The 16,682-nt window shown below is 47.7% G+C and overlaps 1 protein-coding gene across 2 annotated transcripts; it reads left to right on the top strand.

Annotated features, from left to right (window-relative positions):
* Positions 1-1,798: 1,798 nt before the first annotated feature.
* Irf4 (interferon regulatory factor 4) lies at positions 1,799-15,890 on the top strand. Of its 2 annotated transcripts, none has more exons than XM_032884857.1 (8): positions 1,799-2,014; positions 2,914-3,100; positions 3,909-3,997; positions 4,664-4,808; positions 6,344-6,451; positions 8,701-9,054; positions 12,821-12,933; positions 15,065-15,890. In XM_032884857.1, exons 1-8 carry the CDS (start codon positions 1,799-1,801, stop codon positions 15,203-15,205), a joined length of 1,353 nt encoding a protein of 450 aa, XP_032740748.1. In that variant the 3' UTR covers positions 15,206-15,890. The 2 variants fall into 2 exon arrangements, with proteins under 2 accessions (XP_032740748.1, XP_032740749.1); XM_032884858.1 differs by having other exon boundaries at positions 4,667-4,808.
* Positions 15,891-16,682: the final 792 nt, after the last annotated feature.

Raw genomic sequence — 16,682 nt, forward strand, 5'->3', positions numbered from 1 at the left:
AGTGAGCATGATAGTCTCTAAAGGCTCAGAGAGAAAGGACCGAGGATGCTCTCCACCTCTCTCAGTCTATCTCTTTTGTCACATGCTGTGAGAACCAAGTCCCCTGGGCTCCAGACGCACCATCACTTCCCAACCGTTACAAGTTATCGGCTATCCTCAGTGCAGATTCCAGTATCCCCTTTGCAAGCCTCCACCTTCACAGGAACGGGCCATACGGACTGTCCCATCCAGCTGAGGATTTCTGAGTGCGTCAGAGTCCCAAGCCCCCTCCACAGGAGGGGATGGAGAACAGGGCTTGTCGGCAAGGGGATAGCCCTTGACCCGGTAGGCTCTAGTCCGAGGCTCCTGTTCCTGCCGAACACTTAGGCACAGGGCAGGGGTGGAGGGCGGTCCTGGGTCTAGGCGAGCCACGCCCTCTCAGGCGGGGCCCCTGAGCCCCGCCCCGTCCATCACCGCGCCCCGCCTCTAGCTCTATAAAGTTCCTCTTTCTCACCTCGCTTTCCTAGTTTCACCACTTGAACTTGGGACCCTTTGCTGCCCTCAGCTCAGAGTGCAGGTGAGTTAAAGCCTGGAGTTGGGCAGAAGGAGGAGCGTGAGGCTAGTGGTAGAGGAAGCCCGGCTTCCATCTCTGAACCGGAGGCCCCCCCCCCCCGAGGGAGCGTGCAGAGATAGCGGACTCAGGCTCCACTCTTCTACGCTGCCCCAGGACGTATGCACTGCGGGTTCTGTATGAAGCTGCTTGGGCGGGCGTTCCAGAACATCTCCCACGGGCTGGGCGGGACGAGCTATTGGGACTGTGGTGTCATCAAAGGATCGTACTGGCCGCAGCTTGTCGGCAGGGGGACAGCCTCTGGCTCTGCTCCAGTCGAAAGCTCCTTTCCCAGCCCTGGTTCATAAAGGACCCAAACTCATCTAGGGCTCCAGCGCGTGATTCCTAGGCCGGATGGCCAAGGAGAGCTGAGCGCTTCAAACTTGGGGAACTCAGAACCCCTTCCCTTCTTCACTTCTCGCGCAAGGGAGCTGGTGTTGCTGTCCACAACACCCCTTATTCCCAGCCTCGCCTTCACTCCTGCCTGGGTTCCCGCTGGCCCTCTTTGCAGGTTGGAATCTCCTGTTTCTTGGCTGCAAGGCTCGTCCAATAATATGACTTCCACTTGTTGCTTCCAGGACCCATGGAAGGGTCTCTGGTTGTGTAGGCCTGGCATTATTCCGGGGACAAAGTGAGGGGTTCATCGAAGAAAGTCAAGGGAGAGAGCTAGGTACTGCACACCTACGTGATAGGGACACAGGACCTAGATAAGGGCTAGTCCACGTGCCAGGTCCTTCTTGTCTGGGGCCGTCAGGGCAACCTGAACCCAGGAAGGGGAGGGAGTATAAGCAGAGTAAGGAAAAAGTGGGACGAAAGCTGCTTGGAGTTGGCAGAGAGGGGCAAGTAAGCAAAGGGGGCGCCCCAGCGTAGCGCAAGACTCGGGGTCTGCAGAGAAGTTGTGTATCTAGGAGCTTCCAATGGAGTGCGTTGAGATTGTAGACAGTGAGTGGAAGATGGGGTAAGAGGAAGGACCTTGAGGATGGTGCGCGCCAAGGGATGCTCCCCACACCCTCGTCAAAGTACCTTCTCTTGGGGGACTCCGGAGACACTGGCACTGCACGCGAGCACCTGGCAGCCTCAGAGACTCCGGGGCCTCGTGGGCACTGCAAGAGTTTGGGGACAGGGCTCCCCCAAGAACGTTGCGACGGTGGCTGCAGGGAAAGTTTGTCTCCCCGCAGCGCACGAGCGCGGAGGAGGTCAGCACGCGTCATGAACTTGGAGACGGGCAGCCGGGGCTCAGAGTTCGGCATGAGCGCGGTGAGCTGCGGCAACGGGAAACTCAGACAGTGGTTGATCGACCAGATCGACAGCGGCAAGTACCCCGGGCTGGTGTGGGAGAACGAGGAGAAGAGCGTCTTCCGCATCCCGTGGAAACACGCGGGCAAACAGGACTACAACCGGGAGGAGGACGCAGCCCTCTTCAAGGTCAGCGGCATTCAGGGATCCCTGGGCAGGGAAGCGGGAAAGTCTGATGGTTCTGGATGTGATGTGGCTCCAAGGAAGGGACTATGTCAGGTGGGCTCCTGCAAGGAGGCCCGAGCGATTGGGTCCTGCTTAGCAGAAGTCCCAGGAGAAGAGAAAGAGCTTGCAAGCTCTCCGGGGATTACATAGCCAGGAAATCAGGTCCCAACACTAAGTCTGTGTAGAGGAAAGAACTTCCAGATCCAGGAGCGTCCTGGGGGACGGAGGTAACAGTCACATAGCCCATTCTCTGTTTCTTGCCACTGCCACCATCGACTGCTAGGACTTCCCTGCTTCCCTGTCTCTGTTTTGCTACTTTTCTGAGTTCCTCTCTCTGGGTTTTGTTTCTTTGATTAGGCTCCTCTGCTGTCTGGTTCTAGTTCTAGAAGCTGAGATCTCTGTTTTCCTTTTTTTGAGTGGATTTGACTCTTCAAAGTCTTTCTCTGGGACCCCCTTCCCCCACCCCATGTGAGTCCTTAGGACTGATGTCCCCAGAGAGCTGGCTCACTGAACTGTGAAGCCCCCAGCCTCCACCTGCCAGCAGGGCGGAGGAAGGGGACTTCCTGAGGGAATTTGTTCAAAGTACCTCTGTGATTTTATAGATGTCCTCTCTGGGGCCTGCCCCTTCCACAGCTCTGTCTTGCCCACACTGTATTCAGGCACTAGGTGGGTACAGCCCATATAGGGTCTCCCTATCTCACCATAAGGTCCTTGATGAGGTCTTCCCTTAGAGGGCCCCACAATCCTCATGTTCTACATTTCGGGCAACAGCAAATTTGAAACACCAACCTTCCTTTCTGAAATACAATCCGTAGAATTCTTTTGAAGATCTGAGCTTGACTTTTCCTTCTCTTCCCTCATAGGCTTGGGCACTATTTAAAGGCAAGTTCCGAGAAGGGATTGACAAGCCAGATCCTCCTACTTGGAAGACAAGATTACGATGCGCTCTGAACAAGAGCAATGACTTTGAGGAACTGGTAGAGAGGAGTCAGCTGGATATCTCCGACCCATACAAGGTCTACAGGATTGTTCCGGAGGGAGCCAAAAAAGGTAAGGGATTTTCCCAGCACAGGTCGCAGGATAGACACATTATGACACTCATAGAGCCTGTACTTTCTAGAGAAGGTCACTTTCTACCTCTGCCTTAGGTTAAGCCCAGCAGTCTCTTTGCCCTTGCTCTCTCAGTGACAACCCGTGGTGTTAGTGTAGGATGACCTCACAGACTTTAAGCCCCGTGGGTGTGTGGGTATACACTTAAAAGCATTGTTTTTAGTTACTCCGTTCAGTTAGGATACAGGTCAAATTTCCAAACAAAATCTGAAAAAGCCACTAAAAATTTTACTTACCTAATATCCTTTAGTAACTAAGCACTTTTAAAGAGGAGAGAGCACACCACACGTCTCATACATATCATTCCTTGTAATAAAATTGCTAGAGCTTCTAGTTTAACATGGCCTGCCAGGGTAGTTATGAAAACTCAGATCTTGAGTTCCCTCCCTCTGAGATGCCAACTAGTCCAACTAGTCCAGGAGTTTGCCTTTGGTTCCGGTCATACAGCTTGCTTTACCTGGGTACCATCTCATTACCAGAAACCACTTGGTGGGTCACAGGGCCCTGGGTGGTGTTTCCTTCCCTGGCTGTGACTCACAAGTCAGAGCATGTTTAATCAGTTTAATGACACAGACAAATATCTCTCTGAAGGAATTGTTTAAAAAACAGAAGACGAAAGAAACCTAAAGCATCTGATTGGTCAATATGGCGATGCATTCTAAGAATTAAGTGCTTAGGTATTTTATAAGATTTAAGTCAGTTCCTTCTTTTACTCTGTGTTGTTTCTTCCTTTCCCCCAAACACACAGGAGCAAAGCAGCTCACTTTGGAAGACACGCAGATGGCCATGGGCCACCCCTACCCCATGACAGCACCTTATGGCTCTCTGCCAACCCAGGTAAGTGGTGACTCTTGGTCTTGTGGAAGGCTGGGCTGTATCCTTTCGGCTGACTCCTCTCAGAGAGGCAGACACAGATGAGAACTGTAGGACTGACTTCCTATTTGCTATGGCCAGGACAAATGTTGAACAAAAACCTGGTGAGAGAAGGATGTTTCAGTTTCAGTGTGGTGTCACTGTCCCTGACGCCATGGTTAAGTTGGGGACTTTGATGTGCCCCACCTGTGGACACACGCTTCCACCGATGGTCAAATCTTCTGGGAAGCAGACCTTTTGTGGAAGTCAAAGAATTTGGAAGTAGTGCTTTATCATGTGAAACCACAGGGCAGCTGACTTCTTTAGGCTTCCCTGATGTGAATTACAGCACTGTTTTATTCACTTTGGTGGCTTAAAAGGGGAAGATTTCACTGCAGTATTTTTGGTGCCGGGCTTAGCCATATGATAAAACCTTACAAAAATCACAGCTGCCTACACAATGCCCCCATTGTGCTGATAGCCCCTCTATGGCTGTCTCCTACCTAGCGTGAGAGACAGTCCCTGCCACTTTTTGGACAAAATGACTTGGCTGCTGGACAAAAAAAGGGGTTCCCTGAGGAGTTTGGGTGACATGAAGCGACTCTGACACCCGTTGATGTCGTCCTCTCAGCAATCGCTGTGCTCTGTCAGCAGGTTCATAACTACATGATGCCACCCCATGACAGGAGCTGGAGGGATTATGCCCCTGACCAGTCACACCCAGAAATCCCATATCAATGTCCTGTGACGTTTGGCCCGCGCGGCCACCACTGGCAAAGCCCATCTTGTGAAAATGGTAAGGATTGTACCAGGGCAGCAGAAAGAAGAACAACCTGGGTTCAGAGTGTGGGCAACTCCCCTTCCACTGAGATACCAGAGACACAGCACGTGAAGCTGCTGCTGCTGCTGCTGTGGGAGGGGGTTGGGGGGGGCGTTGCCTTGTCCTGTGAAGTGTTGAAGTCCTCAGAACCACAATAGGCATAATTCTGTGTGGGAACTTAACTAGAAGACCCCAGAAATCATTCCAGGTAGCCGAAAAGTGCCCCGTTTTTTATACATAGAGAAGAGCACAGATGAACACAAGGTCTCAATGGCCATAGGAATCAATTATAAAACTCGTTGACATTTTGTCTGATCATTTGGTAAACATGCTTTTAGTTTCCATAGCACTGTGTTTTCTTTGTCCAATTAAGACAGAGGGATAGGTTTTGTCAGTCTCCCTTTTGAGTTGTCCTTATCACCCATGGAGAGCCATACTATCTCCCTAGTCTATATCGTTCTTCTCTCCCGTAGACAGCTGTGCCCAGCCCACCCCGGCAGGGACTTAAGGAGATCATGGCTGGTTCATGTCCCTTGATTAGCAATGAGTCATCTGTAGCTGTTCTTGGTACTAAGGATCAGAGCGGAAGTAATCCACAAAGTGTCTCTACAAATGAGTGTCCGGCTCCAAAAGACCCACAGGGGTCCCCCAGACACCAGAGAAGCTTGCACAGAAGAAACACCAGTTAACCAGACACAGAAAATTTCACAAACAATATTCAGCGCGACTTGGCTCCCTTAGTGCTCATTTAGCAGAGTGCACCTAGCGACATCCGCAGCCCTCTTTTGACTGTGTATTTTAAAGTAGGGTCTTGCTGAATTACCCAGATTTGCTCTTGGATCCTTCTGCCTTAACTCTTGAGCACTGGGATTACAGGCCTACCCCACCAGGCTGACATAAGACAAGCTTTTGGGACTTTCAGGTTCCTTATTTAAATGTAAGTCTTGACGTCGGTCACCACTCCAGGAGTCCTTTTATATTATTCTGGAAATACTCTTCTTGTCACAATTTCACCAACACCCTCCTCATTCCATACATGCTCAGACTAATCTTAGTGTAACATAACTTCTCTGCTGCCAGGCAACATGGTCCAGCCCTTCCCCCTAACTTAGAAACATTGAGCAGAGTAAATGGGGGTTGAATAATTAATTCACTTTTTTAACCAGCCTTATAGAAATTTGAACTCTGACCCTGCTGGTAACTTGCTATGTGGGCTGGTCTGGTGCAAATCCCTCTCCTCTGGGCCTCGGTTTCCCCATGGATGAGTTTTGGAGAGCGCTTCATGTTTCCATTCAGAGTTGGGCTGTAGCTCCTTCCTCATCACCCCAAATTTTTCTCACTGGATGTGGTCTTTGGCCTTTGCCTCATAATCACACGTTCTGCTGTTAGCAGGTATTTAGAGGCTGTCAAGCTTGGGTTGGAAGCTTGGCCATGGCTTCTCCCAACTCTGGAGCCTCCCTGCACTCGGACTCTCTACTTAGACACCATCTGATTTTTATTTGCAAATGCAGGTTGCCAGGTGACAGGAACCTTTTATGCTTGTGCCCCACCTGAGTCCCAGGCTCCTGGAATCCCCATTGAGCCAAGCATAAGGTCTGCTGAAGCCTTGGCGCTCTCAGGTGAGTGTGGCGCTTCCTATAAAGCTCTGAGGGAGGTGGTATCCCTCCTCTGCTGAGGTTGGGTGAGGATTTAGACTCTGACCTTGCAGTCCCCAGGGTCAGGAGTAGACATGGTCCAGGCTATGCGGACATCACACTGAATAAAGGACACTTAGAAATCTCCCAGCAGTACCGACTGCTATAAACACTACTTGGATGATGTCTTTAGCCTTCTGCATCACGAGCTGCTCAGCTTTCCAGTGTAACCCGGCCCCGCCTCCAGCCGACATTCTCGCAGTGTAGAAAGGCTTTATGGACACAGAGGCTTTTCATGTTCAAATGCTTTTTTGGTCCTTTTAGGGTTGGCCACAAACGAGTGGTCCTGAACTGCTTCCAGGGAACACTGGTTCTCCACGCTGGCCTCTGAGAAGTTCCTATGCCCCTAAAGGACCATATAGCTCTGACTCCCTCACGATTTTGATAGAATCGCTGAGCATGCTTACATTTGATCTCATTTTAAAGTTCCGTTGCTAAGGAAGCCTGCACCTGGAGATACCGACCATTTTTTAGAAAGCCACACTCACTTGAAGCAGACATCCTATGTCCATTTAGTCTTTAGATGATTTATTTTGGATGTTTTCAAATGGAATTATTAGACTTCTCATCATGCCTTTGGCTACCCTAAGAGTCTGTTGCTGAAAACATCAACTACATTTTGACAATTTTAGACACTTCCCTTGTTCTCAAGGGAGGAAGACATCTTAAACTCTAGTTCCTTCCAGTTCTGATGTTCAGGGAGACTTTGTGAGCCACTCAAGAATAGGCAAGGGACACTTCTGAGCCTCAGGGTTTGTCACAGACACTAGGAAGCTCCAGATCCTCTTCTGGAATACCTAAGAATTGCGTGGGCGCCCTAAGAGTAGGAAATACATAGCTATGAATATCTCTTCAGTCTTGTGATTCTGGTGACATTAAATGAAATGAAACCCGCCCTACCAGTCACCTCAGGTGGCCAACGCCCCCCTCTTTGGGTATACCGCCTGACTTGCTGTTCGTAGCTGCAGACATGGAGGACACCACGGTGTGGGCTGTCAGAACATGCCATTGAAGAATGCGAGGCTTTTGTGGGTTTCTTCTTCTGGTTTGCATAATTAATTATCAACCCTGGGTGCACTTTTCAGAAAGCTAGTCTTTCCAGGTATTGTTTGGGTTCCAGCCACCCCACCGGAATCGGTCTCTGCCTGGGGAGCCTTTGCACACCCAGTGTGCCCTTTCAGCCTGTGGGTGGTATTTTAAAGTGGTTTCTGAAATCGACGAAATCGTTTGTCACTAGATTCCTGTCTTAAAGCTGTAGAAGACACCGTTGGGCTCTTTTCAGAGTCAAGCACAAAGCTTAGAGGGATTCCAGGGGGTTTACATTAACCACTGACCTTTAGACCATTTCTCATCAATTCCTTCCCCGACCCCAAGAAAGCTGACTTAAAAACAAGAAAATAGGGGTTGGGGATTTGGCTCAGTGGTAGAGCGCTTGCCTAGGGAGCACAAGGTCCTGGGTTCGGTCCCCAGCCCTGGAAAAAAAAAAAAAAAAAACAAGAAAATAAAAGTGTCATTTTCCATAGCCCAGAAATTGTTCTTTTAGCACCTTTCTCCAACATATTTGAGGTTTTGTTGTTGTTGTTGTTGTTGTTGTTGTTGTTGTTTTGCTTTTACTTAATGACATCATGGGAACACTTTAGGGAAGCCGCAGAGCTGAAGTCACATTTGCTTTTCTTCTGAGATGTCTCAGAAGAGTTCAACCCCAAAATCAAAATTGAATTGTTGGAAGATGAATTCCGATCCGATAGTATTATTTCATATTGTAGACAAAAGTGCCACCACTATTAACACCATCATCCGAAGGCTTTCATAACAGAGGCGCTTCCTAATAAAATTTGGCTGAAAAATCCAAGAAATATATACCCCTCCCAAAGACGAGTAACTGGCCACAGCAATGTTTGAAATCGTCGTTAGAGACATCACTTTCTTTCCATGAGCTTCTCTTAGTATTGAACGTGCCTGGAGTCTAAGAATCTACAGGGAATAAGAGTAGCTAGCATCTCCAAGACTTCCTTGGCCCTAGGATCTTTTGCTTGTTCACGAAGCGTCTTGGCACACACGCATTCCACCTGTTGGACTTCTTATCAGTCTAGGCACTGAGTCTTTGGGGCTCTGAGCGTGGTGGCACCTGTCTCAAGTCCATCAGCACTGACCTTCCAGAGTTTTGTTCACAGACTGCCGGCTGCATATCTGCCTGTATTACCGGGACATCCTCGTGAAGGAGCTGACCACGTCCAGCCCCGAGGGCTGCCGGATCTCCCACGGACATACCTATGATGTTAGCAACCTGGACCAGGTCCTGTTCCCCTACCCCGACGACAATGGGCAGAGGAAGAACATTGAGAAGTTGCTGAGCCACCTGGAGAGGGGACTGGTCCTCTGGATGGCCCCAGATGGGCTTTATGCCAAAAGACTGTGCCAGAGCAGGATCTACTGGGATGGGCCCTTGGCACTGTCCAGTGATCGGCCCAACAAACTAGAACGAGACCACACTTGCAAGCTCTTTGACACGCAGCAGTTTCTATCAGGTAACACCTCACAGTCCGTTAGAATGGAGGTGGCGGTGGGTACTGGACTTGAAGGTCTCAAATGGTAGTGTTTGCCTATCCCAGACAGAGGCCTTCCTCCTGGGATCAGTGAGCTCACCCAGAAATAGGGTTTCTGCTCGACTCATGCCTGACCTTTGTCTGCTGTGTGCTCCCCTTATTGGCAGAGGGCCAGGAAGAGGATCCACATTTGCATGGTGCAGGTTGATCTCTTAATTTATCGTGATCGTTTTCACTCTACGTGTTTGTTTTGTTTGTGTGTGTGTTTTGTCAGAATCTCTGTAGCTCAGGCTGGCCTCAAACTAGAGATCCTCCTGCCTCGTGATTATATTACATCTGGCTAATGAATTAAAATGTGGGTTTTCAGCAGCCTGCACCCCTCCCCCAGGAAAGTTCCACCGTATTGGCTCTATGCTCTCAGCAAGTTTATCTGCTGACATTTCAGCTCATTAGGGGTTTCTAGAAAAATTGAGAAGGTTAGAAACACGTTCTTAACATTTTTGGTTATGAGATGTGTCACCCTTATAAAAAGTGTCACACTGCAGGCAGGACCAAAGCTCAGAATGTAAGGAGCAGATTCAGAGTGTGTGTGTGTGTGTGTGTGTGTGTGTGTGTGTGTGTGTGCATGTGTGTGGGGAGGCACAGATAGAGTGTGTGTGTGTGTGTATGTGTGTATGTGTATGTGTGTATGTGTGTGTGCATGTGCATGTGCATGTGTGTGTATGCGTGTATATGTACATATGTGTGTGTGTGTATATGTGTATGTATGTGTGTGTATGTGTATGCATGTGTTTGTATGCATGTGTGTATGTATGTGTATATGTATGTATGTGTGTGTATGTGTATGTATGTGTGTATGTGTGTGTGTGTATGTGTATGCGTGTGTGTGTGTGTGTGTGTGTGTATTCAGAGAAGGCTTGGTCTTATCTTTGGCATATGAAGGATTCTGATCACGTTTTCCAGAACCTGTACTTCTTACAGTTTGAATTTTGGCTTCATGTAGTTACATTAGCCCAGGGCTGGCTTATGCGAAGTCATTAACCCTGCCACTGCGGGGTACCACCCAGAAGCCTTCCCTAGAAATCCAGCAGAGGATGCCTTTGGGGGAGTGGGCTGCTCTGCAGACTGCTGACCCCACCCCCATCATATCCTGAGCTTGCTTTCTTCCCAGTGCCCTTTCCAAACAGCCCACGCCTCTGGCTCTCGTGTGCTTTCCTTTTCTTGAACTTGAACTTCTTTGTTTCCTCTTGTCTGTGCACATCGTGATAGTTTAAAATGCATGTTCACTATGTTCGGGTAACTTTTGCTGGTTGGCACGTGCATGTGTATCGCCTTGCATATGTGTCTTTTTATTTTGGTAAGAACATTACTTGAAATCTACTCTCAACAGTTAAGTCCCTGGTCCATTATTAGTCATGAGGATATGCCATCATTCAGCTTCTGTTCAACAAACTCCTCTTGCCTCAGTGACACTTACATTCTTTGACCCGCAGCTTCCTAGCCACTTCCCACGTGTGGTGGTCACCATTTGGTGCTACTTATACGAGTTCAACTGTTTTAGAGCTTGCAATGGAGCATCACGCAATCTTTGACTTTGTGTGCATGGCTAATTTCACTTGGCACGATGCTCTCCAGGCTTACTTGTACTGTTGCAAACGACAGACCTTCCTTCTTTGTAAAGGCTGGGGATATTCCCGTGTTACCTGTATCATGTCACATGTCACCTTCTCTTCGTCTGTGTGTCATTGGTGGGTGATGCCTTGTCTAAGTAGCTCTGACTGATGCTGCTGAATGGGGGAGTGTAGCTGCCTCCTAACCTAATTTGCGCTGCCTGGGGTCTGTACACAGAAGGGGACTGACGAATCCCAATGTGCTTCTTCCTTCTGTCCATTTACAATGAAGACAAAAAGCCCCAGTGTGCTTGGTACTAGTGGCGTTTCCTCAGTCTTTTGAGCTCTGGTGGCCAATATTTGTTTAAGCTCATCCAAATCCTTTCGTTTCCCCCCAAAACAAACACGTTCCTTGACAAATATCCTCTCCTGAGAGATGGGGCACTGAATAAGAGAATCGTCTCCGGCTCCAAGGCCTGATGAGGACCCTTGGAGCTGGGCATGACCTAAGCCTTGGCCAGACTAAGCCTTTGTCTCTCTTGGGGTGAGTTCTAGTGTTTGTGGTTCAAGGCAAAGAAAAAATAACTTCTGGAGATGGATAGCTTACACATCCTATATCTTCCCTGGGGTCTGGAAGTCCTTGTGTGCCCTCCAGAAGGATACCACCAATTTCCTGTTTGATTAAGGTAGCTCAGAACAATAACAATTGCTAGCAACAGGGCTGTGAGGTACATTAAGTCTTGGTGTGCCAAAGGGGACCCAGGCAAGAGGCAAGTGCCAAAACAGAGCTAGAATTTCACTTCCTGGGACTTATTAGTTATTAATGAGTAAGAGATGTTCCCCTTCATCCTCTTCTTCTGTAGTGGGGCCTGCTGTTTTGCTGTCCACAATTCCCAAGCCTCGCAGAGGTCCAGGGAAGATGACATTGCCACAGAGAGGCCCAACAGCCTCTGTACCTAGGGATCCCTGCCCTGTGTTCTGGAAATAGTAGTCTGAGGTGGACTTTCTCAGAAAGTTGTATCACTTGCTACTCTGACCTAGCCCCATGTAGGTGTCTTCCCGGCCACAGTGCTGTGTCCTCTACACATTGTGACTAAACCCATTGTGTTTGATTTAAAATCTGGAAGAAGAAAGAGAAAGAAACGCAGGAAGTCGGTTCTGTGAGCTTCGGTTGCAGAGAGCAGTGGAAATCTTTGATGTCTACTCATTCAGGATCTGCACCCCACAAGGGACAGTCCCCATAGGCACAGTTGAGAATTCATATCTGATCAGGGTAGAGTCCTCATGACTGCTCCCCAGGGCAGCTTTTTAATGTAAGTCCTTTCATGCAGATAAGACCTGGGAACCTAGTGCCAGGAGGAGGAATAAAGGTTAATGCCAGTGACTGGATGTGGCTCTCTGGCTGTGCTGCAGGTGGAAGCCAGGGCCTTGTACACACAAGGCAAATGCTCTGCATCCAGTGGCGATGCCCCCAGCCATGGTCAGGTTTCTCTTCGGCAACCTTGTCTGTTTCATGTGTCTCAGGCAGGACTAGCCTCGGCATGACATCCTGGTCAGAGGGCCTTCTCCCTGTATCATTCTGTGTCTCCAAAGTGAGATCGAAGTCTATTCTGGTTCTCCAATTTGGAGTTTTAGACCTAGTATCATGTGGGACCCAGCTGCCAACAGCTAGTGTGGGAGACAGATACCCTCGGTACCCAAGACGACGTGACTTCCATGGTTAGCTAGTGAGGTTTAAAGATAACCCTGGGCCATCAGAGCATTTTGATTCTTTACATTAAAACGCCTCCTTTGCCTGTGCTGTTCGTTTGCTGTTCAACGTGGCTGCTTTCCTTTTTCTTTTTTGTCCTCTGTTTTTCTTGTGCATTCCTGTGAGTCTAGTGCTGTAGACTCAAGTTCTTAAGCATGGGTCATGTTCCCTCAGACTAATGAAGTAAAACTAGTGTCGAGTCAGGAAATCATATGTGAACCTGACCATGTGAGTTTGTGTCTGGGGTCTGTCCTAAGGATTGGACTTAGGGGAACGGAGCTTGAGCTCCCCCGAAGCAGAGCCACGCAAGGCTCTTGCTTTCTGTTCACCCACTTTACCAGGTGTCTGAACAGTTGTTTTTTTTGTTTTCTTTCTTGTGGGTTTTCAGAACTTCAAGTGTTTGCTCACCACGGTCGGCCAGCACCGAGATTCCAGGTGACTCTGTGCTTTGGTGAGGAGTTTCCAGACCCTCAGAGACAGAGGAAGCTTATCACAGCTCATGTGAGTAACCACTTACATCACCCTTAAGTCACACACTGTGGAGCTGTCCCTTTTAGAGAAGTGGCAAATGACGAGTAAATGTCAACTCACCTGGGAAAATAAATGTAGACCTTAAAATAGTGTAGGAGGAAGCAGGCTCCAGTGAGCAACGCAGCTCAGGGACCCACAGCCTACTTCCAACCAAATTCTGTCACCACAGAATCAGCAGGGCGGATGCCTTGAACCCAGGGCTCAGCCTGTTCTGTATTCTTTGTCGTTTCAGAGAGGCTGTTAGCTTCCCTTTCATAGGAATTTTCAATAGTTGGGACCAAGAACTGCACTTGACATCTCTGCTTCTTGTGTGGTATTTAAAAATGCTGTCTAATCTACTGGAGTAGAACTTTCCCCGCCAGGAGGCTGCCTGTTGTGTATTAAGCTTCCTAGTTCCTCATAACTTCACATAGTTCCCAGGCCATCTTTTTGGTGCTGGACTTTAGGGAATTATTTAATAGCTGGACAAGGGTCATGGAGGAGACTGAGTCCTCCCAGGTATCCAGGTAGGTTAGTCCATCCTCACAGTCAGGGTTCATTTAGATATGTTTAGCGATCACCTAATTATGAAGTAGTTCTGAATACCTGATAATTTTAATTAGTAAATTTTACTTAATTACATATCTTGAAAAGTATACAGTTTTGAGTAAATGCTAGTTCCCAGAATATCCACAGTATCTCAGTGCAAATGGGATATTAGCTCTGATAATGTTTCTTAGTGGGAATTGAAGACTGGGCATATAGCTCAATGGAAGGCTCTTGCTAGGCCCGAGATTCTGCACCCAGCCTGGGATGGGGATTGGGCACTGATGTTGAACATCCGGCCTCCCTTCTTGGCAAAAGTAAAATCCAAGAACAAAATGGGGTGGAGAGATGGCTCAGTGGTTAAGCGCACTGGCTACTCCTCCAGAGGTCCTGGGTTCAATTCCCAGCAACCACATGGTGGCTGTAATGGGATCTGATGCCCTCTTCTGGTGTGTCTGAAGACAGCTACAGTGTACTCACATACATATAAATCTTTAAAAGAAAGAAAGAAAGAAAGAAAGAAAGAAAGAAAGAAGAAGGAAGGAAGGAAGGAAGGAAGGAAGGAAGGAAGGAAGAAAGAAAGAAAGAAAGAAAGAAAGAAAGAAAGAAAGAAAGAAAGAAAGAAAGAAAAGGCAACGAAACTATAAACTGGCCTTGGGCATTTTCTCGGTTCTAACTGGTGGTTGATATGAAATGAGACTGCAGATGTGTGAATGAACCTAGCAAAGATAAGCAGTATTTCAAAAGTAGAGAGTAAATCCCAGCATATATCTGACTTTAAGGATTTTCGGTGCAGCAGGGCTCTGTAAAAAAGGGGGCAACAATGGTCCTCTAGGCAAAGGGCCTCAAAATATTGCCATACGGTCCGTAGATGGAAAACATGCATGGACACACCCTTGATCTCTCCTGGTTTTCTTATTACATACTTAATTCATATGGGTGCTCACAGAGGAATCATAGCAGTCATTATATATCAAATAACAAAAAAGGTTTGATTTATATAGCATTGATTTATACAGCATTGATTGCTACAGAGAGCTCAGCCTGACTTGGTAAAGGCTGGCACTGCCTGGGAACGCAATCGATGCTCATAGCAAACTAGATCCACAGAGCCGGCGAGCCGCTGTCTCGCAGCTGTCCAGCTCTGGCTTCTCCTTGCAGCTCACAGTTGTGTCTATTGCACAATCATCTGGTCCTTCAGGGTGAGCCCTTCTTTCTGTCAGGCCCATGAGCCTAACTTCCCCTGCATTTTACTTAGCCTTTTAATTGACCGTCTCACCCAATAATGTCCAGTTAATTAGCTAAATATAAAATCCACTAGGCAATTGGTTTCAAAGTGCCATGTATATCTTCAATTATAGAACTGAGAATTCTATTTCCAGGCTATTCTATTCCAGGTATTGTAAGGGCAAACAAAACTGGTTTTTCAAATGGCTCTGAACGTGAACTGCTTCGCTGTGTTATCCTATGTAGCTTGTGGGTTTACTTATGAGTCCTAGGGTCATTTTATGGCACCCCAACTGTATGCTGTTGAGAAGAATTTTTAGTGATATCCTTTTTTAATGTCTTATTAAAGGTGGAACCTCTGCTAGCCAGACAACTGTATTTCTTTGCTCAACAAAACAGTGGACATTTTCTGAGGGGCTACGAGTTACCTGAACACATTAGCACTCCAGATTATCACCGGTCCCTCCGTCATTCTTCCATCCAAGAGTGAGAAGCCAACAGCAGGAATGATTTCATTTAATTGTAAATACTCGGACAGGACAGCCAGTTGGAGCTAAGAAGCGGGTTCCCGCTTGAAGACAAAAACATGGATTCGTGAGGAGAAACAGCTGTATCTGCCCAACAGAGGAGCTTGGTTCAGAAAAGTGCTTGTCATCCAGGTCTTGACAAGTGCCAGTACTTGGGTGACTGTACCCCGGCTTATAACTGTGAAACTTGACAGTGTCGTGTTTACATGTACTTAAATACTGGCTTTAGCCTGGTGTCGATGGCCTTTCGCTTGAAGACTGAAAACCCGTGGCAGCATAAATCCCTGATAAAAGACATACATATTATGGGTCCATTTCTCAGGGAACGGAAGTCTAAACCAGAGACTACTCTGTCCATCCACAGAGAAGTGCACTCCCCAGTGGAGTAGCTGTAGGTCTCCTGGACCATGCCCACTGAGTGAAGGGTCTTGGTTCTTAGTCCCAGTCTAGGCTATCACGTCCTGGTCCTACAGACTCTCTCTGAGTGGACCCTGTATCCTGTTTGCTCCCTCCTCTAGCCCTTCTCTAAAAGCCAGCTGGTAGACTCTTGTTGCCACACACTTGAGCCAAAAAAGCATCAGGGACATATAAGATGAAGCAGTTTCGTAGTATCTCCTCCAATCTAACAACGACTGCAAACTGCAAAGTACTTTTGCTGTCTCCCCTTTTTGTTTTGCCTCTCATTCTTTAGAATTGTTGCTTTTTTTTTTTTAAAGAAAGGGGGAAGGGGGGAGGGAGGGAGGGAGGGGAGGGAGAGAGAGAGAGAGAGAGAGAGAGAGAGAGAGAGAGAGAGAGAGAGAGAGAATACTAGAGAGAGATTTTTAAAATCCTGTGCCATTTCTCTATTTGTTTTGTTGGCCATCAGTAGTCTCCATGGCAACACTGGAAGGGCAGAGCCTTTGAGTAGTTTGGGAACTGTCCCGGACACCAGTGGTTCAGTATACAGCTGCAGACTCAGTGGGCTGTTTCTGCTTATTTTGTATATTAGATGCTTCCTTGTGCTAATAATAGTTTGACAGAGTCTCAAAATTACCAGGCTTTTCCAACAATACATTCTTTCACTGAATCCTGAAGAGTCTCCCTTGCCTTCATAAATGGTCTGATCCCTTATTTTCTTGTTACTGTTTTGTTTAGGTAGCTTTGCCATGCTCCAGAATTTTTCTCCTACCACAACATAATTTCTGTTTCTTCCAGGCTCAGAAAGAGTCAACTGGCACTTACTTCTTTTTTTGTTTAACGTGCCACTCTTAATATTTCTTCTTAAGTTTTTCAGCAGCAGCATACATTCAATAAGCAGTGGACCATTGGGGTGTCATCTATGTTTTTATTTTTTTAAAAGGAGCCTTTGATAAATAATACACATCGCAGAAAATGGAAGCATGTTTCATAGAGAAGGGGAAAACTGAAAAGCATTTTGTGTTTGAATCTTCCTTCCTAGAA

Source organism: Rattus rattus, chromosome 14 (assembly GCF_011064425.1).
Source record: "Rattus rattus isolate New Zealand chromosome 14, Rrattus_CSIRO_v1, whole genome shotgun sequence".
NCBI classification, from domain to species: Eukaryota; Metazoa; Chordata; class Mammalia; order Rodentia; family Muridae; genus Rattus; species Rattus rattus.